The 23452-nt window shown below is 34.6% G+C and overlaps 1 protein-coding gene across 6 annotated transcripts in view; it reads left to right on the top strand.

Moving 5' to 3' along the window:
- The window catches only part of usp25 (ubiquitin specific peptidase 25), a 35531-nt gene extending 13887 nt beyond the window's left edge, over window positions 1-21644 (top strand). For 2 of the 6 annotated variants that reach the window (XM_073829078.1, XM_073829076.1), the window contains exons 12-26: window positions 1269-1364; window positions 1622-1786; window positions 1888-2144; window positions 2235-2305; window positions 2385-2613; window positions 3772-3993; window positions 5232-5374; window positions 8949-9122; window positions 9658-9753; window positions 11773-11951; window positions 14217-14295; window positions 15755-15834; window positions 16154-16277; window positions 17158-17353; window positions 20127-21644. In XM_073829078.1, the coding sequence (XP_073685179.1) occupies window positions 1269-1364; window positions 1622-1786; window positions 1888-2144; window positions 2235-2305; window positions 2385-2613; window positions 3772-3993; window positions 5232-5374; window positions 8949-9122; window positions 9658-9753; window positions 11773-11951; window positions 14217-14295; window positions 15755-15834; window positions 16154-16277; window positions 17158-17353; window positions 20127-20305 (2290 nt within the window). In that variant the 3' untranslated portion in view covers window positions 20306-21644. The remainder of the gene's footprint in view (window positions 1-1268; window positions 1365-1621; window positions 1787-1887; window positions 2145-2234; window positions 2306-2384; window positions 2614-3771; window positions 3994-5231; window positions 5375-8948; window positions 9123-9657; window positions 9754-11772; window positions 11952-14216; window positions 14296-15754; window positions 15835-16153; window positions 16278-17157; window positions 17354-20126) is intronic. The other 4 variants (XM_073829077.1, XM_073829079.1, XM_073829081.1 and 1 more) reach the window with 4 other exon arrangements.
- The last annotated feature ends 1808 nt before the right edge of the window (window positions 21645-23452 follow it).

The raw sequence follows: 23452 nt of genomic DNA, 5'->3' as shown, positions 1-23452 counted from the left end.
ATGTTTTTGTGTGTTTTTAAAGATATTTTTGTCTAAATGTTTCTTTTATCATTTGGCAGTCCTAATCGAACCAATATCATTGATGTCATTGTAATGTTAGTGTAATAGTGTTTTTTTTCTCTTGCATTTACTTGCATAACAAATTGTAAATGATTTTTCTTTGTTGTATTTGTTTCGTTTTGCTTTTTGTTTTGGCTGTTTTGCAATCTTTGGTAGTAGTTCACTCCTGAATTTAAAATTTCCTGATAATTTACTCACCCTCATGTCATCCAAAATGTTCATGTCTTTCTTTCTTTCTTCAGTCAAAACGAAATTAAGGTTTTTGAGGAAAACATTCCACAATTTTTCTCCAAATAGTGGACTACAATTGGGTTCAATTGGTTGAAGGTCCAAATTGTGGTTTCAATGCAGCTTCAAAGGGCTCTACACGATCCCAGTCGAGGAATAAGGGTCTTATTTAGCAAAACGATCTGTCATTTTCAAAAAAAATAAATAAAGTATATACTTTTTAACCACAAATGCTCGTCTGTGACTTTACGCATTATGTAATCACGTTGGAAAGGTTATGCGTGGTTAGTTCTTTGTCTGTGTATACTGGTTCCAATATTTAGGGTAGGGTGAAAAAGTTCTCATTTTCTCCTCCAACTTCAAAATTGTCCGGCAATGTTATTTTACCTTTTTTTGTAGTCAAAGGGCGTTTGACTTTCTTTGCACGTTCGCTTTGTAAAAACTGGGTCGGTATTTCCGCCTACATCCTGCGTGACCTTTCCAACCTGATTACATAGTGCATGAAGTCAAGCTAATGCAAGACAAGTATTTGTGATTAAAAGTATGACCCTTATTCCTCGGCTGGGATCGTGTAGAGCCCTTTAAAGCTGCATTGAAATTGCAATTTGTACCTTCAACCCACTGATCCCCATTGAAGTCCACTATATGGAGAAAAATCCTGGAATGTTTTCTTTAAAAACCTTAACTTCTTTTTGACTCAAGAAAGAGAGACGTGAACATCTTGGATGACATGGGGTGAGTAAATTATAAAGGGTGAAATATATTAAAATATAATATATTGAAATCTAAAAAATATTTAGGGGTGAACCCATTTTCAGCATCCAAATTGAACAGTCTTTGTTTGTACCTGGACTGAATTTTTGTTCTTGTTTTGTTCAAGTTGTTTCTTGATGCCTCATCAAACAATAAGGATTCTGTATAGGCAACACAAAATACTACCAGGTTTCATTGAACCTGCATGTTGTGCAATTTGACTCCAGGTACATGGACAGGAACAGAGACATCACACGGATAAAACGAGAAGAGATCAGAAGACTAAAGGAGCACCTGACTGTTCTCCAGCAGAGACTGGAGAGGTTTGTTAACTCTATTATCCTCAGCCCTGATGTAGAGATAACTTGCTGTTAACTTACATAGCAGGGAAATCTCAGCTTAAAAGCATGAAAGCAGCTTTTAGATTGTTAATGGAAAGATGAAAGTCACATGCTGAGTTTTGGCTTTAACTTTCCTGAAGAATCAGAAAGAGGATACACTCTGACTTCCACTTCTATGTGTAAAAAAAACCCTTTTGCTCATTTGTGATTAGTTCTTCCTAAACTTCCCTCTGTGACAGGTATCTGAGCTATGGCTCAGGGCCTAAGCGGTTTCCCCTGGCCGATGTTCTCCAGTACGCCATGGAGTTTGCTTCCAGCAAGCCTGTGTGCACATCACCTGTAGAGGACATTGATACAACAGCTCCACCTGGTGGCACGACTGCACAGCTGCCACCTCCAGCAAGGCAAGTTCACCTGTTCCAAGACTTAACATTTATTTGCAATAGCTCCTTTTTTCTCTAATACATTTATTAGATAATAAAGTGTTTTTCTGTATGGACTTTAGCACAGGGGAGCAGCCGGATGCATCTGTTCCACCTGAGTGCTCCAGCTCTGGTCCACAGGCCCAGCAGCAGCAGCAACAACAGCAACTGCAACAACAGCAGCAGCAACGGGTTTCGATCCATAAACCGTTTACTCAGTCTCGTGTGCCACCAGATCTACCTATGCACCCCGCCCCACGGCACATCACAGAGGAGGAGCTGCGGGTGCTGGAGGGCTGTCTGCACCGCTGGAGGAGCGAGGTGGAGAACGACACCAGGGGTACAAACACACATGCATGCAAAGCATATGTGTATGCGTATACTGCTTTGGGTTTTGTACATTTACATGTTTCTCTCTGGTGTGTGTCAGATCTGCAGGCCAGTATATCTAGAATCCACAGAACCATCGAGCTTATGTATTCTGACAAGTCCATGATGCAGGTGAGAGTTTTTGAGATCTCGGATTGTTTTCTAACCATCTCAGAAAGATCTTCATCTTATTCATGATGATGTGTTTCAGGTGCCATACCGGCTGCACGCTGTTTTGGTCCACGAGGGTCAGGCTAACGCAGGTCACTACTGGGCGTACATCTTCGACCCACATCAACAGCGATGGATGAAATACAATGACATTTCAGTGACAAAGTCATCCTGGGAGGAGCTGGTGCGAGACTCATTCGGTGGATATCGCAATGCCAGCGCGTACTGCCTCATGTACATTGATGATAAAAAACCCTTCCTTATTGCAGGTAACCTAATCTGTATATGCACATTTACTCATTAATTAGTCTCTTATTAATTAGAGTTATCAACACGGCTAATGAGCTAAGTAGTGGAATCTAAAGCGTTTAAAGACATTTAAAAATAAAATGGAATCAAAACTCAGATTATTAATTAATTAAAAAAATAAAAATGTAATTAAATAATTTTATAACCGTTTTTGAAAAAAAAAAATTATTAATTAAAAAATGTAAGTGGCAAATAAATAAATTACTTCAAATTGCCAAATTTTTAAAACTATTTATTAAATTATTTATTTTGCATTTTAAGACCTTGAGACGGGAATCAAACTCGGGTCGCCATGAGCACAGATGTGCTATATGTCGGCGCACTAACCACGAGGCTATTGGTGCCGACCCAATGGCATAATTTAACTAAATTGACAAATCTATAAAGAAAGCATTTGACAAATGATCATTTTCCTTAAAAGTCTAATTTAAACTTTAAAATGTTTTATTAATGTTTTATTTAATTGTTACAAATTTTAACATGTTTTAATTGTTTTGTTAGACAATTTAAAAAAAAGTCCTCTATAATTTGTTTATTTATCTGTATTTTGGATCCAACATTTCCTAAAAAACGCTTTTTGAATAAATAAGCTTTCCATTGCTGTATGGTTTGTTAGGATAGGACAATTTTTCGTTAATATATTTGAAGAGCTGTAATCTGAGGGTGCAAAAAAAACGAAATATTGAGAAAATCGCCTTTAAAGTTGTCCAAATGAATTTCTTAGCAATGCATATTACTAATCAAGAATTAAGTTTTGATATATTTACGGTAAGAAATTTGCAAAATATCCTAATGGACCATGATTTTTACTTAGTATCCTAATGATTTTTGGCATAAAAGAAAAATCTATCTTTTTGACCCATGCAATGTATTTTTGGCTATTGCTATAAATATACCCGTTCTACTTAAGACTGGTTTTGTGGTCCAGGGTCACAAATGTGATGACAACCTCCCACTACGCGTGTTTTCAAAAAAGTTTTCTTTAAGGTGTAGGGATCCATTTTAAACTGTCTGTCATAATCATATATGGCTTTATTTTAAAAAAATAGCACGTGAAATGTGTTTTCCTTCATTTCCATGTGTGTGAAATGCTGACTCTGTGCTTCTGTGTATCTCAGAGGAGTTTGATAAAGAGACAGGGCAGATGCTCAGTGGCTTGGACAAGCTCCCACCTGATCTGAAGGAGTTTGTGGAGGCAGATAACAAGCTGTTTGAGAGGGAGATGGAGGAGTGGGATGCTCTACAAGCTCGCAAACTCCAGCAGGAGAAACTGGCTCTGGCCGCCGCTAGTGTGGCCGCCCAGCCCATGAGCACTGAGCCCTGCCCTCCAGACAACACAGGTGAGCCTTTCACATGTCTGAATCTGTGGCCATATGTACATATTTATTCATTTTTTTTTTTATAGTATATTACGCTGCTGCCACACGGATCTAATATAAACATGCGATACCTTCACAGACTGTTTTTGTAACTTGTGTGTGTTTTTAACATAAACTTGTGTGTAATTAACAGTTTAAGCACAATGAGACATGAAAGATAACTTAGTTTAGTACCCACATGCCTTGTGACTGCCACTTTCTGTGCATGTGCTTCGAATGTGTGCGTTTAGAAAACCCTATATCAAAAGTTTAAAGTATTATTGTTTAAAATGACTGATTTTAGTGCGATAGACATGATAATCAAAAACAAGCTGTGAAAGCACAGCCCTATAGAGACAGAGCCAATTTAGGCTACACCCACCGGTGAAAAAACATTCCAACGCTCTCCGTTGACTTTGTATTGCGGGAAGCTGACTCCTTGTCATTTCTGACTTATAACAAAAAACAGAACAATGTCTAAAAGCTGCTATGTGACAAGGTGTACAGTAAACAAGCTAAAAAAACACAAAACTATGTTTTTTAAGCTGTCAATCCAAAAAAACGAGTGTTTAAGGGCACAAACAGTTGTAGATGTCAGGTTATTTCACGTTTGGCCATTCAATTGGATCATTTCTCCAACAAAAGGAAGGTAAGGAAAAGGAGTTACATAGACCAATAAAATGTAGTTTTTCAATATATCTCCTCCTTTCAGGGTGGTAAAATAATCCTTTGACATGGTTAAATAATGAATGTTTACTGTTGCCGTTAAATTTCCCTCCAGCGGGCATAGTTCTCAGAGTAATATGACATGTTGTGCTCTACTTTTGTGTCCTTAAACGCTTGTTTTTTAGATCGACAGTTTATAAATACTTAGTTCTGTGTTTTTTTTTTTGTTTGTTTTTTTTAAGCTAGTTTACTGTATACCTTGTCACATAGCAGCCTTTAGACATTGTTATAAGTCAGAAATGACAAGGAGGCAGCTTCCCGCAATACAAAGTCAATGGAGAGTGTTGGATTGGGTGATGGGCGTGGTTTACGAAAACAGTGTGTTTCTGCTTGCACTGGGAATGGGAATTTTCTAAATGATATAATAAATGATCTGTGAGTTATTTTGAGCTGAAACTTCACATTCTGGGGACTCCTGAGACTTATTACATATTGTACAAAGAGGCAAAATAGGTCATCTTTAACTCATGGAAACTCATTCTTTGCTCCCGCAGCAGCCCCTCAGCATGACCCAGAGTACATGGAGCAGCAGTCGCCCACCGGAGACTCCAAACACCTTCAGGAGGACACGGAGAGAGCCATCAGCAAAGCGGCGGCTGAGCATGATGAGAAGAGTCCAGAGGCCCTGCTCAACACAGTAAGACATACATAAACACATCATGAACCAGGTCTGAGTCCTTCAGATGGTTCTGGAGACTCTTTAAAAGGTGTGTTTAGAAAGTTCTACTGTTGTGCGGTTGGATGTAGGGCAAGCGTTCATGTCTACAAATGAGAAGAAACGCCAGTAAGATTAAATTATTATAAGATGTAAAATATGTGTTAGTTTTCATCTCATACTGTTCATGCTTTTTCATCTGTCTTATAAACACACTGGACTTTGGGTATTTGGTTCTGATCACTCAAATATCCAAAAAAAGCTCTTTATCCATGTTGTGTTGCATTTGCGCTTTGCTTCATTCATCAGAATAATGTGTCATTTAAAAAAAATAATAATTATGCAGTTATCTTCTTATTATGCAAATGAATTCTTCATTCGTTATAATACACATTATCCACTGTAGATATAGCTGATTAGGTTCTGTGGGTTTTTGCTGACACTTAAAATTGGATTGAAACCAGCCTCCAGTATTTTAGTACTGATATGAAGTAGTGCTGTCAGTATATAGTTTAAAGGGATGGTTCACCCAAAAATGAAAATTCTGTCATTAATCACTCACCAGTGTTGTTTTCGTCAACGATGACGATGACGAAATCATTTCGTTGACGCCACTTTTTTCCATGACGATAACGAGACGTTGACGAGATAAAAATGGCTCGTTGATGACTAAAACATGACGAGACGTGTGTGAGTTTTCGTTGACGAGACGAGAATAGACGAAAATGTTAGTGGGTGGTCCGTCAGACGTTTAAAATGCATGACATTTCTGCTTATTGTGCATGCCAATTAAAACCGAAAAATATCTGCCGCTATGGCAAGCCGTTTTAGCATTAAATACTCTTTGCCATACTACTATGGCAAGCTGTTTTAGCATTCCATCCTTGTTTGTCTTTTATGTTTTAAAACATTCCTTCATTATTGTAATTATTGGTAAAAATAGTCGATCCGGAAGCTCACATTGTGTTGAACTATAGATCTGCTATTTTCAGAACTTATAAGTGACACTACCCAACAGCAAAATACTTACTGACCTACATTAATTTCTTAAAAGACTACTTTTTCCCCTTTTTTTGACTAAAACTAGACTAAAACCTTTTTGACTTTTTGTCGACTAAAACTAGACTAAAACCTTCTTGACTTTTCGTCGACTAAAATTGGACTAAAACTATCACATATAGAAGTGACTAAAATTTGACTAAAACTAATAACCATTTTAGTCCAAAAGACTAAGACTAAGACTAAATCTAAGATGGTTGTCAAAAACAACACTGTCACTCACCCTCATGTTGTTCCAAACCTGTAAGAACACACATTAATATATTGCGGTACTCTCCAAAACGTGCATCAAAGATTGACATGGAAGAGAAGAAATTGTTGAATCAAGTCGTTTGTTTTCTTTGCAGACAAAAAAGTATTCTCATAGATTCATAAAATTACGGTTGAACCACTGATGTCACATGGACCATTTTAACAATGTCCTTACTACTTTTCTGGCCTTCAACGTGGTAGTTACTTTGCTGTCTATGCAGGGTCAGAAAGCTCATAGATTTCTTCTTGTGTTTTGAGGATGAATGAAGGTCTTACGAGTTTGGAATGACATGAGGGTAAATAATTAATGACGGAACTTCATTTTTAGGTGAACTTTCCCTTTAATGTCAATATTTGTAATATATATATTTTTTTTGTAGATGATGCACATTATTTTTTTAAGGAGCAAACAAAACTGTCATTTTTTAAATGATGTGTATTGTGTTCGGCAAATTCATTTGTAATTCATCAATAATTAAAATCTGTTCATTAAAAATATATACTTTTTGTAGGTGACATTTAGTTATGTTTACAGAGAGAAAACTATTTGTAAAACAATTTGTATGTGTAGAGTTTTCCAACTCAATTTATAATATGTTCATTAAAATTTTAATTAAATATATTAGTGTTTTTTTGGTGAAACAGATTGAGTTCCGTTTAAGGAAAGAAAACAAAATAGTACTTTGTACAATAATTTGGATGTGTTGGGTTTTCATTCGTAATTCATCAGTTATTACAAGTAAAATGTTATTTAAAACGATTTTCTTTAGGTGAGACATTCAGTTTTAAGGAGAGAAAATATTTGTTTGTATGCGTTGTCTTCAGCAATTAATTTGCAGTTATATTTATATGTAACTACAAAAATAATTATAATATATAATTATAATAAAAACAATACTTACACTACCAGTCAAAAGTTTTGGACAGTAAGATTTTTAATGATTTTTTTAAAGAAGTCTCTTCTGCTCACCAAAATACAGCAATATTTTTACTATTTAAAATAACTGCTTTCTATTTGAATATATTTTAAAATGTAATTCCTGTGATCAAAGCTGAATTTTTTTTAGCATCATTATTCCAGTTTTCAGTGTTACATGATCCTTCAGAAATCATTCTAATATGCTGATTTGCGGTTCAAGAAACATTTTTATATTAGTATTATTATTATTATTATTAGCAGTATTTAAAACAGTTGAGTACAGTTTTTCAGGGTTCTTTGATGACTAGAAAGATCCAAAGATCAGCTTTTATCTGAAATTCCAAAAAAACTTTTGTAACATTATACACTATACCATTCAAAAACTTGGAAATCATACAAATGATAGAAATTAATACTTTTACTTAGCAAGGTTGCTTTAAATTTATCAAAAGTAATGATAAAGACATTTATAATGTTACAAATGATTTCTATTTCAGATAAATGCTCAAAGAAATCTAAAATATTCTACTCTGCTGTTTTCAACAATAATAATATTAAATGTTTTTTGAGCAGCAAATCAGAATATTAGAATGATTTCCGAAGGATCATGTGACTGGAGTAATAATGCTAAAAATTCAGTTGTGAAATCACAGGAGTAAATTACATTTTTAAAATATATTTTTATATTTTATATTTATATTTTTATTTATTAATTTTAAATGGTATAAATAAATATTTCATTTTTTCAGTTTTTGCTGTACTTTGGATTAAATAAATGCAGGCTTGGTGACTTCTTTAAAAACATTAAAAACCTTGGTGTCTAAAAACTTTTGACTGGTAGTGTATTTTTAAAATATATCAATTAAAAAAGTGCACAGACATTTTACTCCCCACATACTTTTTCCTATCCCAGTTTAATATAAAAAAGACAACTATAAGTGATTCATAAGCTGTCTCTGAGGTTGCATTTGTCATCCATCATTGAGCTTGTCTCATTTCAGATGTCAAAATGTGAGAAGCAATAGTTTGATTATAGCGGAGATATTGTTTGTTCAGCCGGTCAGAAACAATGTCCCAACTGAAATTGGTGACACTAGTGGCAGATAAAACTTTACACACTTAAGCTTTAAAATACCGAATCTGATTTATAACAAACCAGGGCAGTTTATGTCTATGACCTCTTTGAGTTATTGGTAATAATAATAAATAAAAAAGATGAACTGGATTAGTTTACCCACAAGGACACGCTCTCTCAGATCTTCTGGCCCACTTTCTCTTTCGGCGAGCTTCTTTTTTTTTTTTTTTGTCTCTTTCTGTCTCTCTTAGTCTCAGTCGCCACGTCCCGACAGCGAGGTGACCTCTGACCCCTGTCCTCCCCTTGACCCTGAGCAGGACGACTCCGCCTCCTCTCCGCCCGCACCTCAGCGGGTGGTGGAGGTGGCCATTCCTAATGTAGGAACCTTCGTCATTCAGTCGAAGGAGGGAGGTTATGATGATGAGGTAGAGTCCTGAAAGGCAATCGGTCATGAGCGTGCAGCCCTAAAACTCCCAGCATCCTTTTCACAACCTGCTCTGACATGCCAAACCCATTTCAGATTAACATTATATGCAAGTGAACTCCCAAACTACTAACGTTGCCCCCGGGGTAAAACGATAGAAAATAGGAAACGTCCTGTTTTGCCTGAGTTTGTTTTTCTTCATGAAGCATGTAGCGCAAGCTTCAAATCATCGTGTTGTTTATTTTCGCTTTACTTTACCGACTTCACAGCTCACTGTGGTGTTCGTTATTTATTCAAAGAAACAAAATACGCATTAACCTGCATGATGATCCTGTTTTGGTTATGTTGAATCATTTTCTATGCTGTGGGCATGACGTCAAATTAGCTTTTCTGTTCTAAGCCAGTTCGTTTACTTCAATGGGTTGGCTTGAGTTTGTTCGCTGGTGGCTGAGCTGTGGTGTGATTGGCATGCGGAGTGGCCAATGAGAGTTTTGGAGGTGTGGCCGGTGTAGTAATATCCTTCCCTCCTTGGGCAGGCGATGATGACCCCAAACATGCAGGGTGTCATAATGGCCATTGGCAAATCCAGGAGTGTTTATGACAAGTGTGGGCCTGAAGCAGCGTTCTTCAAGGTACATGACCTGCTGCATGCCAAACCCTCTGTGCATCTCATTAGCTCTTTGACCACACCTCCTCCTCCCCCCTGAGCATCTCATTATCTCTGTGAGCTCACTTTTTACACTGCAGGCTATGGAGGCCCTCTGCATCCTGTTTTATTATGCAGATGAGGTTCTTTATTTATTATATATTCATTATCCACTGTAAATAGAGAAGTGTGTGTAGGTTTTGTTGACACCTAAGATTGGATCAATATCAGCCTCCAGTTTTTTTTGTATCAATAGTGATGAAATGAAAGTAGTGCTGTCAATATAAATTTCAATGTCAGTAATTCGTGTTTATTTATTTATAAGTTTATTTACTGTAGGTGATAGGCATTCAGTTCTGTTTAAAAAAAAAAAAGTAGTTTGGAAAATTATTTGTTTTGGGTGTGACAGTTCATTTGTAAATCATCAATAATTATAGTGTTAATTAAAGTTATATTATAAATAAATATTATATAAGTAAATATTATTATTATTAATTATATTTAATTAATATTTTTATAGATGAAACATTCACTTTTGTTTAAAGAAAATAAACAGTAATTAGTCAAAAAGAATGCATGTGTTGGATTTTATCATTCCTCAATAATTATAATTAAATTAAATGCATTTATATTTAATTATTTATTTATGTATGTATGTATGTATGGATGGATGGATGTTTATACGTGTATGTGTGCCATTCAGTTCTGTTTAAGGAGATATTAACAAATATTAATTTGTGTTTTGGATTTGGTTCATTTGTAAATCATTAATTATAATATTAATTAAAAATAGAATTAAATTATATTACAAATAATATATGAATACATATGTAAATATATAAATGTATAAATATTATAAATTACATTAAATTTAAATAATATTTTTGTAGATGAAACATTAATTTCTGTTTAAAGTATTTTTTGTAACAAATTGTATGTGTTGGAATTTAATATTTCAATAATTATAATTAAATGAAATGTATTTATGTTTTGTATATATGTATGTATGTATGTATATATGTGTGTGTAATAGGAATTCAGCTCAGGGAAAAAACTATTTTGTAAAATAATTTGTGTTTTGGATTTGACAATTCATCTGTAAATCATTAGTAATTATAATATTAATTAAAAGTTAGAATTAAATAATATAATAAATAAATATTATTTAAATATACACAAATTATATTAAATCAATATTTCTTTGTAGATGAAATTTCTGTTTAAAAAGAGTAAACAAAGTAATTTGTAAAATTTGTATGTGTTGGGATTTTATAATTCATCAAAAATTAAAATTAAATTAAATGTATTTATGTTAAGTTGTTTATATTTAGAAAATATTCCCACTGCGCCTTTCGGATCAGGTATTGAAACTCTTTAAAATTATCATCTTTAGGTACCCCTGTTCTTTTTAGGTGTTCATGTACTATGCAGTCCTTCTGTCCCCATCTGCTGTCAGTTAAATGTAGTTGCTGCTGTGTGTTATAAAGGTTTTTTGTTTTAAACTAGCATTGGTTTTGGTATCTTAGGCTATGCAGTATTGTGTACTTCACACAATATGGAAAAAAAGTTGAGTACTGATTAAAAAAAGACACGTTTAATAATTTAAGACAGCAAGTGGTAAGTGATAATTGTCTTTTGTCTATTAGACTTTTTAACACCGTCAAGCACCTATAGATGAAAAAAATAGCCTTTTGGCTAATTGTGCCGCATATTCATGTGAATTTTCCCATGTAATCAGAAACACTGTAGGCCTGTTTTGTGTCTTCACTTGTTGTCCAGCTGTGTATTTTCACTCTGCACACGGGCTGTTATTTCTGCAGCTGAAGATGTTTGAGTCATATACATTACAACCACATACACCAAATCAGTCATTACTTTTTTGTATCTTCTTGTGTAGATGGAAGAATTCGGTTGGTCCTACTGAATAAACTCATCCGTCTCTGCATATCTCTAATTCTTTTTATTTCTTTCCCACTATCTCTCGGCTTCTTTCTGTCTGTAACAGGCCATGAAAGTAGAGTACACTCGTTTACTGAGGTTCGCTCAGGAGGACACACCCCCCGAGAGGGACTACCGACTGCAGCACGTCATTGTTTACTTCATTCACAACCAGGCACCCAAAAAGATTGTGGAGAGAACTCTGCTCATGCAGTTCGCCGACAGAAACCTTGGCTTTGATGAAAGGTACGAGTCATATGATTATTTTATTTTATTTTGAGTCTATTTTTTTTTTATTCTATTAATATTTATTTTTTTTATTAAATTTTATTTTTTTTATTCTTCCAAACTGCAAAGCAAGTGGCAAAAAATACTGCTTTTGAGTCTGTTTTTTTTATTCTATTAATATTTAATTTCATTTTGAGTTTGAGTTTTTGTTTTAATATTTTTTTATTATTACTTAATTTAATTTTATTTATTTTTTTAAACTGCATGAACTGCTAAAAGATTACTGCTTTTTAGTCTGATTTTATTTTATTATTTTATTTAATTATATTTTTTTATTTTTATCAAGCTGTTACCTATTTCTACATTAAATCATAAGGATTCTATACACACAACACAAAACTACAGTTTTCATTTATTTTTATTTCATTTCAACAAACAATACAAGCAAGTGACAAAATTACTGCTTTTGAGTCTTTTAAAGTTTAATTGAATTATTTTATTTTAATCCTACAGACTTTAAAGCATCTCTCTAATATTTGAACAAGTGACACAAAATACTGCTTTTAATTCTATTATTATTTAATTAAATTTTTTTTTTTAAATATATTTTTCATCAATTTTTTTATTGATTCTAGTGGCAAAAAATTACTGCTTTTCAGTCTGTTTTTTATTCTATTAATTTAATTTAATTCAATTTTTATTTTATTTATTACTACAAACTGCAAAGCATCTCTCTAAAATTCAAGCTACTGTTAGAAAAAAATACTGCTTTTCAGTCTGATTATTTTTATTTTATTCTTTTAATATATAATTTAATTAATTTTTTTATTATTATTTTTATCAAGTTTTTACCTGATTCTTCATCAGATTTTATTTATTTTTATTTTATTCCAACAAACGGCAACAGCAGTCTCTCTAAAATTCAAGCAAGTGGCAAAAAATGCTGTTTTTAGTCTTTTTAAATGTTATATTTTATTAAAATAAATTAAATTTTATTTTATTTTATTCCTACAAACTGCAAAGCAACTCTAAAATTCAAGCAAGTGCTAAATAAAATTACTGCTTTTGAGTCTGTTTTTTTTTTTTTTTATTATTATTATTTAATTTAGTTTGATTTTTTATTTTTATTTTTCCAAAAAGCTTTTACTTGATTCTAGTTCAGATCATAATGATTCTATATACACAGCACAAAACTAGTTTTGTTTTATTTTATTTTATTTTATTTTATTTTTCATTCCTACAAACTGCAAAGCATCTCTGTAAAATTCAAGCAAGTTCTAAATATTTTATTTTTCATTTTATTTTATTAATATTTTTGTATTTTTTTTTTAAAGCACACTTATGAATGTGATTATATAATAGTATGCCCAGTTGCATTTATTTTACAAGGTTCCCATCATAGAAGGCCTGGAAACATTAGGGAATTTATTAGCCTGTAAAAAAAGTAGTTCAGTAAATCATGACTTACTGTGATGGTTTTTTTTTTTTTTATTCAGGTTATAATATTTTGTCAGCTAAAAAATTGCTCTTCAGTCCTTATAAAATGTGTTTGAAAATGCATTAAAACTACTTCTGAATTCATGGAAGTTCTTTGTTCAAAAGCTGTGGAAATATATGATTTTTTTTATTTTATTTTTTTGTGCAAAAAAATCCTTTTTTTTAACCTGAAGTGTCCAAGTACAACTTTTTTAACAAGTTTTCTACCAAGTCTGGCTCTGAAATGCCATTTAAATTCACTTTTGAACGGCGATTGTATCATAAAGTTAGTTGAGCATCAAATTGACAAATATGAAAGACAAGCATTAGCCACACACAATGCCATAGCTTGACAGGACCGCCTCACTGATAACTGATTGAGTTTAGAAGAAGTGAACCCTCATCCAAAGACCAGTTCCGTCTCGAGCCTCCCAGACTGACACAGACAGTGATTATCAGCTCGTCACAGCAGTCGCTGCTGTTTCTGATCATTGTGTTACCAAACAGCTTCCTGTCTGCACGCCCGAAAGGCTTTTGTCTCGCTACACAGTCTTGCGTGTCTCCAGAGCAGACTGCACGCTCCGGTGAGGAACGTGATCCATATTCATAAACAAATTGATTTCTTTCTCCTCTATTTTGAGCGAGGTAATTAGATTGATGTGAGCGCGGCCCCAGATGCGACGCTCTCTTTCCATTTTGTTTTGGGTAATAAAGTATGATTCATGGCCAGAGGACGCAGCTCGTTCCTGAGAGCATCTCATGAGTCACGCCTGAGCTCTAATGTGGCGGCCCTCTTCTTCCCTGCAGGTGTAAGAGCATCATGAAGGTGGCACGTGCTAAACTGGAGCTCATTAAGCCTGACGAGGTGAACATGGAGGAATACGAGGTGAGCGAAGCGTTTCCTATTCAGGTTTGGCCACTGTTTGGAATTGAATTGTGAATGACAAGCAAGGAAACGGGATGCAAAATCGGCATTTGAATTATGTATTTGGAAAGAAACTAAGTTTCTTTCAACTATGTTGAATTTCTTTACATTTCAGCGAAGTGAATTCATCTTCATATATATATATATATATATATATATATATATATATATATATATATATATATATATATATATATAACATTAAAAATATAAATATATATATATATATATAATATACAGTTGAGGTCAAGAGTTTACATCCTTCTTTTAGAATCTGCTAAATGTTAATTATTTTGCCAAAATAAGAGGGATCATACAAAAATGCATGTTATTGTTTATTTAGTACTGAACTGAATAAGATATTTTACATAAAAGATGTTTGCATATAGTCCACAAGAGAAAATAATAGTTGAATTTATAAAAATGACCCAGTTCAACGTTAATTCTTAATACTTTGTTGTTACCTGAATGATCCACAGCTGTTTTTTTTTTTAGTCCTGAACAGTTAAACTGCCTGCTGTTCTTCTGGAAAATCCTTCAAGGTCTTACAAATTCTTGTCATTTTTGTGTATTTGAACCCTTTCCAACAATGATTTTTACGGTATGATTTTTTTGATCCATCTTTTCACACTGAAGACAACTGAGGGGACTCATATGCAACTATTACAGAAGGTTAAAGCGCTCACTGATGCTTCAAAAGGAAACACAATGCATTAAAAGCCGGGGATGAAAACTTTTGAACAGAATGGGGATGTGTACATTTTTCTTATTTTGCCTAAATATTGTAATTTTCATTTAGTACTGCCCTTCAGAGACTACAGAAGATCGTTACATGCTTCCCAGAAGACAAAATAAATTAAATTTACCCTGATCTTCAAATTAATGCATTGTTTTTTTCTTAAGTATCACTGAGCATTTGAACCTTCTGTAATAGTTGCATAGTCCCTCAGTTGTCCTCAGTGTAAAAAGATGGATCTCAAAATCATACAGTCATTGTTGGAAAGGGTTCAGATACACACACACAAAAACAACAACTATCACTAAACAAAAACGAAGTATTAAACAGTATTAAGAATCAAGAGGATGTAAACTTTTGAACCAGGTCCTTTTTATAAATTCATAAATGTACTTATTTTTTTCACAACATTATTTATTATTAATAAATATTCAAATATATCAAATATACTAAATAAATATGCTAAAAATGCACTTTTAGATAATCCGTCTAAAAGGTCTCCTGTTTCTTTAATTTTTCTTGATATAATCAATGTCAGCAGGAAATTGTATTTCTTTCATCACCAAATAAAACAAAAACAAAAGAGAGGACTTAGATTTCCCAAAATGCCTTACAACAGGGACAAGCAGTTTGCATGTTCTGAGTACTTCAATTGTAATCTTATGCCTTCTTCTTTTGGCACAGATATGGCATCAGGATTACAGGAAATTCCGTGACACGACAGTTTTCCTGTTAATCGGCCTGGAATTATTCCTAAAGAAAAGGTGAAGCTTTTGTCTTGTGTTTCTAGACTTTTCTAGACTCTTTTCATTCAAGATGGATATTGTCTCTAAAAACAATCAAAACTGATCAAATGAAGAAGGGAACAGCTCTTACTAGACTCCTTTTTTATAATGTCACCACTAGATGGCAGCATATTCTGCTTTATCAACTCTAGGTCGCCACAGCTATTGTTTCCAGAAACATCTATTATGTAATCTTTTACTAATTTCCTTATAATTCATCAGGATTGCAAATGTGTCTTATCTATGTTTATTTAAATTAAAAAGCCATAATATGCTCTTGTCACTTGTTTTCTTGCAGTTACGTGGAAGCATTGCTGTACCTGATCTACGCCTATCAGTACAACAAAGAGCTCCTGGCAAAAGGGCCGTACAGAGGCCACGACGAGGAACTGATCGCCTATTACCGCAGAGAGTGCCTCCTAGTAAGTGAATCAACCACCTCCTATTAACCCGGACCTACGACTAGCTCAAACTGTGCTCCTAGCAGCTCTCAGATCAGTGTTATTCGTGCCAATGCACACACTTTCCTGTAAACATTGTTTCTGACACCACTGACTGGAATAAATCTGGTTAGCATTTCACTGCAGAGTGCATTAAGAGCAATAGTTTGAATATATGTGGTTTCGCAAATACAATTATGAATAAACATTTTATCTTTCAAGTCCAAAATGCCGTTTTCATTTCCTGTCAAAGTTTCGCTTTGGGGAAGGAGCATTTCTCATACTTTTATGGCATTTGGATTCACTTTAGATTTAAAAGCTGAACGTTGAAGCTTCTATTTGTTGCTGTTGTAAATCAGTTGTAATAAACATTTGCTTTGACTTCGCTGTTCTCCCCATCTATGTACCCGGTGACCCCCGCACGGCCATTGTGCTCGTAATATAATCATCAGTCCTGGAATAGGAAGCATACTGCGCTCAGTGCGTAAACACATTAGCGGGAAGCACGTCGTTGTCCTTGTTTCACCTTTCGCGAGGACTTGACTTCATCTCAAACTGTGCTGTTTACCCTCTGCTCGCTTTAATTGAAAATACTGCTAACATTGACATAGCTAATGTACTGCGATGTTTTTTCTTTGGCATATTCTAGCCAGTAGCTCATTCCAGTTGAGTGGCGAAAGGGGTTGGAGAGTTTACCTGCCGCATTTTGAAGTTTGAGAGTGTTTAATTGGATAGCAAAGAACATCTGCTTTTTGCATCAATAAAAACATTCTCGGATGTGGAGGATGCTTCGTCGAAGGGTCGAGTGTTTACTGTGATTCTGTTTATTGATTTTTGTGGGCTCTTTTTGTGTCTCTCACAGAAGTTAAACGAACACGCGGCTGCCCTCTTTGAGACAGGTGAGGAGGCAGAAGTGAACACGGGTCTGAGCATCATGAACGAGCTGGTGGTGGCCTGTATTCCACTGCTGCTGGTGGATGAGATGGAGGAGAAAGACATGGTGGCTGTTGAAGACATGAGGAACCGATGGTGCTCATACCTGGGACAGGAAATGGAGCGTAAGTCTTGGGAGTGGGAATTTCAGGTATATTCTCTGGGTCATGATCAAATCGATTCTTTATTTAAAAATCAAACTTCAGTTTGGTATTATAAAACGTAGTACAAAAATAACAGTTCTGTAAGTTTTCTGGATGATAGTGTTCAAAGTCTCAGTTGTCAAATTTTTATATTTAATCAGTAGCTAAAATTGAAATAAGAGACTATAGGTCCGTTACTAGGGATGTAACGATATCAAAATCTCACGATATGATATTTCTTGCGATTTAAAAAAAAAAAAAGACAAATGGAGTGTACATTTTAAAGTTAAATTATTCTATCTAATGCACTTAGAGAGCTCTAACCCATGTTCTTAACTAAGAAAACTTAAGTCAGAAAAAAAGTCAGTGAATTGACTTTAAAGGGGACTCAACCCTCTTTTTATTTGTGATATACTGTCTCGGTCTAAATTACATTTACACTGGTGTTTTAGGAAGCCAAACAAATTAGAATATGATAACAACAACAATAACAGTAATAGCCATATATTGTAAAACAATTGCACTGCAAAATAAATGAAAATAAATATTTCATAGGTATATTATTTTTGCATTACAGTAGGGAAATTACAATTTTTCTTTCATAATTTCTACACTTGGAAGAAATATTTTGAATTTGGACTGCAGTAACGTTTAAACAGTTACTAAGCTACATTGAAACCTGTAGCTGTCAGCAATTCATACTGCACTTTTAAGCTTTTATTTTGACAGAAACTGCAGTAGAGCTTTTATTTTGAGAGCTCCAACCCAGCTTTTATTTTGAGGGAAAATTCCAGCTTCAGTGAAAGCAGGCTTACAAAAACTAGTCTAGTGAAATGCTGCAATAAAATACCAAGAAAATAAAGCGTAACTGGTGGCCGTTGCATTCCCAAAGTTGAGAGACGTGGAAGACGTCTGAGACGTGGAAAAACCAGATCATGAGCTGATCGCCTGAATGAAGTTTTACGTTTTGCTGTGAAACGTACAGCGAAAACAGACTTGATGAAGGGATTAATCCATATTACGCTTTCGGTTTTAGTTCGTTTGACAGAGATTGTGTCAAAGCATAATGGCCCAAAACACATCTTTAAAGAACTTTTATGTTAGAATAAGAAGTTTAAATATATATTTTAAAAACTACACTAAACCTATCGTTTCATATTGTCATGTGACTATGATAATATAGAGACAGTTTTGCCGTCGCGATATCACAATATTGATAATGTCAGTACCAATCAAATTAAACATGTTTGGAAATAAACCATATTTGGCAGAAGCTGCATTTTATTTTTTATACAACAATTTTTAATACACCTAAAAGGTGTCATGAATGCATTTACACTGCACTTGCAATTGCATAAATTATATTTTTTAATAAAATAGAATGATTTTAAAATGAAATACTTTAATTATGAAATTAACTTGCAGTACGTGGCAGCATTTCCCTGTCTTAAAGTTATAGTTCACCCAAAAATGAAAATTCTGTCATTAATTACTCACCCTCATGTTGTTCCAAACCTGTAAGACCTTTGTTCATCTTTGGAACCCAAATTAAGATATTTTTGATGCAGTCCAAGAGCTGTCTGACCCTGCATAGACAGCAATGCAACTGACATGTTCAAAGCCCAGAAAGGTAGTAAGGACATCATTAAAATAGTCCATGTGACATCAGTAGTCCAACCTTAATCATATGAATCTGCGAGAATACTTTTTGTGCACAAAGACAACAAAAATAACGACTTAATTTAACAATTTCTTCTTTTCTGTTTCAGTCTTTGATGTACTTTCACGAAAGTAACACGACGCATGCGTTTGTGGTTCAATTGCTGTCTATGCAGGGTCACAAAAGCTCTTGGATTTCAAAAATAACTTAATTTGTATTCCAAAAATGAATGAAGATCTTACGGGTTTGGAATGACGCAAGTAATTAATCACAGAATTATTATTTTTGGGTGAACTACGCCTTTAATGAGCAAGTCATTGAATCATTCATTCAAACAATTCATTCAAAACAGCAGATTCATTAGGAAACAAAGGAAGTCACTGTCTGTGCCTGAAATCACATACTTCCTTATTATATACTATATAGACAAAATAGAGTAGTATGTCAGATTTCAAGCATTAGGTAACACCTATCCGGATGACATACTACTTCCACCGAGATTCCCTTCGTGCCATTCAATAGACACTTTACTATCCCATGAGGCCACAGGAGAGGATTTTGTGAATGGCAGTGAAGCAGCAACTCCAGTATGTCACATGACATTGACAACATAATGAATGTAGTACATCCATACAATATAGAACTCACTTTTTTTTTTTACAGTCATGAAGTAATTACTTTTACTAAATTAATTACTAAACAACAGCCACCGTCGAGGTCATTGAATCAAACAAATCGTTCATAATCCCAGTTTTATTCAGGAGTTAAATACTGTAACTGTCGCTCAGAGACATGCAATGGTTCTCTTGTAGCTTTGTTTGGAACTGTATTCTTTGTCATTCAGTATATTTTCTAATTTGCTGCATCTCTACACACTTTCTGAACTTGCCGGGTGCTGCACTGCACTTGAATTGAATTTGAATTGATTTCTACCTTTTTTGTTCCAACAACATTCTGTTATTAGCTAACATTTAGATTTGTGAATTAATTTAAATTGGTAGAAGATTTTCCCCCTGGTAAGTCCACCATACTGATACGTCATTAACTGTTTGTGTCCCACACACCTTCTCAAACCTGTCTCCTTTTCTTCTCCAGCTAATCTCCAAGAGAAACTGACCGACTTCCTGCCCAAGCTCCTTGACTGCTCAACCGAGATCAAAAGCTTTCACGACCCTCCCAAACTACCTTCTTACTCTACGCTGGAGCTGTGCGAGCGTTACGGCCGAGTCATGACGTCACTCACCCTGAGTCGAACCCCCGCAGACGGCAGATGAGCTGCGCAGACTTCATCTCCCCTCCACTAACACACGCCTTCCTTAAAGCAGGGCTTTCCCAAACCTACCGACCTTTCCTTTCTCTTTTGCTGCTAGAGATTTTACCTTTATCCTTATCGGTATTATTAATATTATTTTGAGGATTCTGTTATATTTTAAAGCTAATACAACAGTAAGAATGGTGTGAAACTGAGTGGAGACGAAGAATCAGCATTAGAAGGATGGTTCACTTAAAAATCAAAGTTTAGTCATCATTTATTTACCTCATGTTGTTCCAAACCCATATGAAAGGAGATGTCTAGCAGAATGTTCAAGATGTGCTGGGATGTAAACAAAATGATGGTGAATTTTGATTTTCAAGTGAACTATTTCTTCCAAACGAAGAGTGGTATCATGGTGGTGCTTTAGACATTGGCGCATGCAGCTTTAGCTTTGTGAAACGAGGTTGAGGATTCATTTCAGTGTTTTGTTTTACTTTAGTTTTATTTTCCCCTCATCGTCCCTTTTCACATTCAAAGCGGATCAACCTGCCGCGCCGCCCTCAGTTTGTTACAGTGTTACTGCATTTTGTTTTGTTTTGATTTTTTTTTTCTAAGGACGGTGAGTCAAAAAGCTGGAGGCTCTTGGACAGGTCTGCGGACCTGGTGACTGGGACTTTAACACAAGTTTTAAGTGCTGTGGTTGGCAGCCATGGGACATACTGTGGCTTGTTAATACATTGAGAGAATAAAGTTTTATTTATGGCTCTTTTAGGCCAGATACATATTTTTTTAAATGTTCCTAATCTTTATTGAACTTCGCATTGAATGAAACTGTGCTGTGCTACTTTGGGTATCTCAAAGAAAACAGAGTATGTTTTCCCCATGGACTCGGAGAGATTTGACTGCATCTGAATCCTTTTTAGACTCTTCCTGAGTTTGGTTTACCATAAGAGGTTTCGTAGATACAGAAAAAGCCAGGTATTAAGTAAAAAGGCACAAACACTACTGCTTTCCCAAAGAAAACTGATGCGAACACAGTACTATACTGAATCTTTCACAGTCCATCGCTGTGCATTCATAGAATAATGTGCAGAGTGCATTGTTTCAAAATAGCTTCAAGAGGGATTTGATGCCAAGCATCAACTAGAAGTGAAAGTTTAGCATTCACACTGGTGGAAAATTCCTGAATGGATGCACTCAGCATTACCATTGTACATACTTACACCCTTATGTTTGTGTCAAAAAGTGTGATTTTGTTTTTCTTCTTTTTTTGATCAGAGCAGCTTGTTCAGCGCATATGACTTTAAAGGCTATTAAACAAAGCTGACACAAATAAACAAACCAAAACCCACTGTAAATGCATGATTCTCTCTGATTTAATGCACTGATGTACAACTGAGTGACTTGGGGGAGGGGTTTATTGCCGTGACCACGCCTTCACGTTTTGCCACACCCACTTTGTTATTGCACTGCTGTAAATTCATGTTTAATGTAGTTTATCTTTTCTTAGCTCTTCTGGACATTATATTACGATACATCTGAACAATTCTAAGAAGCAATCTTTAAAACCTGAAAGCAGGAATAGGCTTTCTAGGAACAGTTTTATTGTATTAGATTTCTGCCAGAGCTGTGCACCCAATGACCCACTTTATAGAGAGAAATAAGGTCACTGATGGCGAGATGCAGAGCAGTCACTTTATCACGAGATTAACCAAAGACTTGTTTACTAAACAGAAAGAAATGAATGGAATGTCTGAGGGCAGAAAATGGCGTTTCATCGAATATGTGGATTAACTGCATACAGTAATCTATTACCAAGATCCAGTCTTGAAAACCTCATTACTGTACATGTACATGAACGTGAAGGTAAGACCGAATGTGTATTAAGATAAAGTTGAATTTTTTTGTATTATTATTTGACATGACAATGCTTTTTATTTTATTCAGGGACGAACTATAATCGACTACAATAAAAAAAAATACATAAATCCTGATTTCGTTTAAGTAATATTCAGTGCTCATACTTTCGTGATAAAGAGATGTGAGAATCGCTTAAAATGATTTGGAACTCATGAGAAGCTCACCCGTGACGTCAGTTTGGCGCGAAACTGTGACCAGCGTTCACGGTTAGTGATGTGACGCAGCTGAATTGTTTTAACGGCGCTTGTTACTTTGTTTGCAACAAAAACGGTATTTTGTCTTTCCTGGATAATATTCAGACCAAATGATGGACAGTCCTGCCCTGACATGTACATGAAGATTTTTTAAGAAGGTAATAACAATGTGTGCTTTGTTTACTTTAACTCAAACCAAACATCCCAAATGATAACTGAAATACCGAACTCAGTCAAAAGTGAATATACAGTTGAAGTCTAAAGTTTACATATACCTTGCCAGAATCTGCAAAATGTTAATTATTTTACCAGAATAAAAGGGATCATACAAAATGCCTGTTATTTTTTACTTAGTACTGACCTGAATAAGATATTTCACATAAAAGACGTTTACATATAGTCCACAAGAGAAAACAATAGTTAAATTTATAAGAGACCCACAGCTGTTTTTTTTTGTTTGTTTGTTTGTTTGTTTCTTTGTTTGTTTAGTGATAGTTCTCAATGAGTTCCTTGTTTGTCCTGAACAGTTAAACTGCCCACTGTTCTTCAGAAATGTCCTTCAGCTCCCACAGATTCTTTGGTTTTTCAGCATTTTTGTGTATTTGAACCCTTTCCAACAAAGACTGTATGATTTTGAGATCCATCTTTTCACACTGAGGACAACTGAGGGACTCATATGCAACTATTACAGAAGGTTCAAACATTCACTAATGCTCCAGACGCAAACACTTTGCATTAAGAGCCAGGGGTGTAAACTTTTGAATGGAACGAGGATGTGTAAATTTTTCTTATTTTGCCTAAATATCATATTTTTTCATTTAGTACTGCCCTTCAGAAGCCACAGAAGACATGTTTCCCAGAAGACAAAATAAGTCAAATTTACCCTGATCTTCAATTTAAAAAGTGTATGCATTGTTTTTCCTTCTGAAGCATCAGTGAGCTTTTTAACCTTCTGGAATTGTCCTCAGTTTGAAGAGATGGATTTTAAAAAAAAAATCAACTATTATTTTCTCTTGTGGGCTATTTGTAGACATCTTTTATTTGAAATTTCT

The sequence above is a fragment of the Garra rufa genome, chromosome 23, assembly GCF_049309525.1.
Source record: "Garra rufa chromosome 23, GarRuf1.0, whole genome shotgun sequence".
Lineage (NCBI taxonomy): Eukaryota > Metazoa > Chordata > Actinopteri > Cypriniformes > Cyprinidae > Garra > Garra rufa.
Note: the sequence above shows the minus strand (reverse complement) of the source record. Positions and strands in the feature narration are given on the sequence as shown.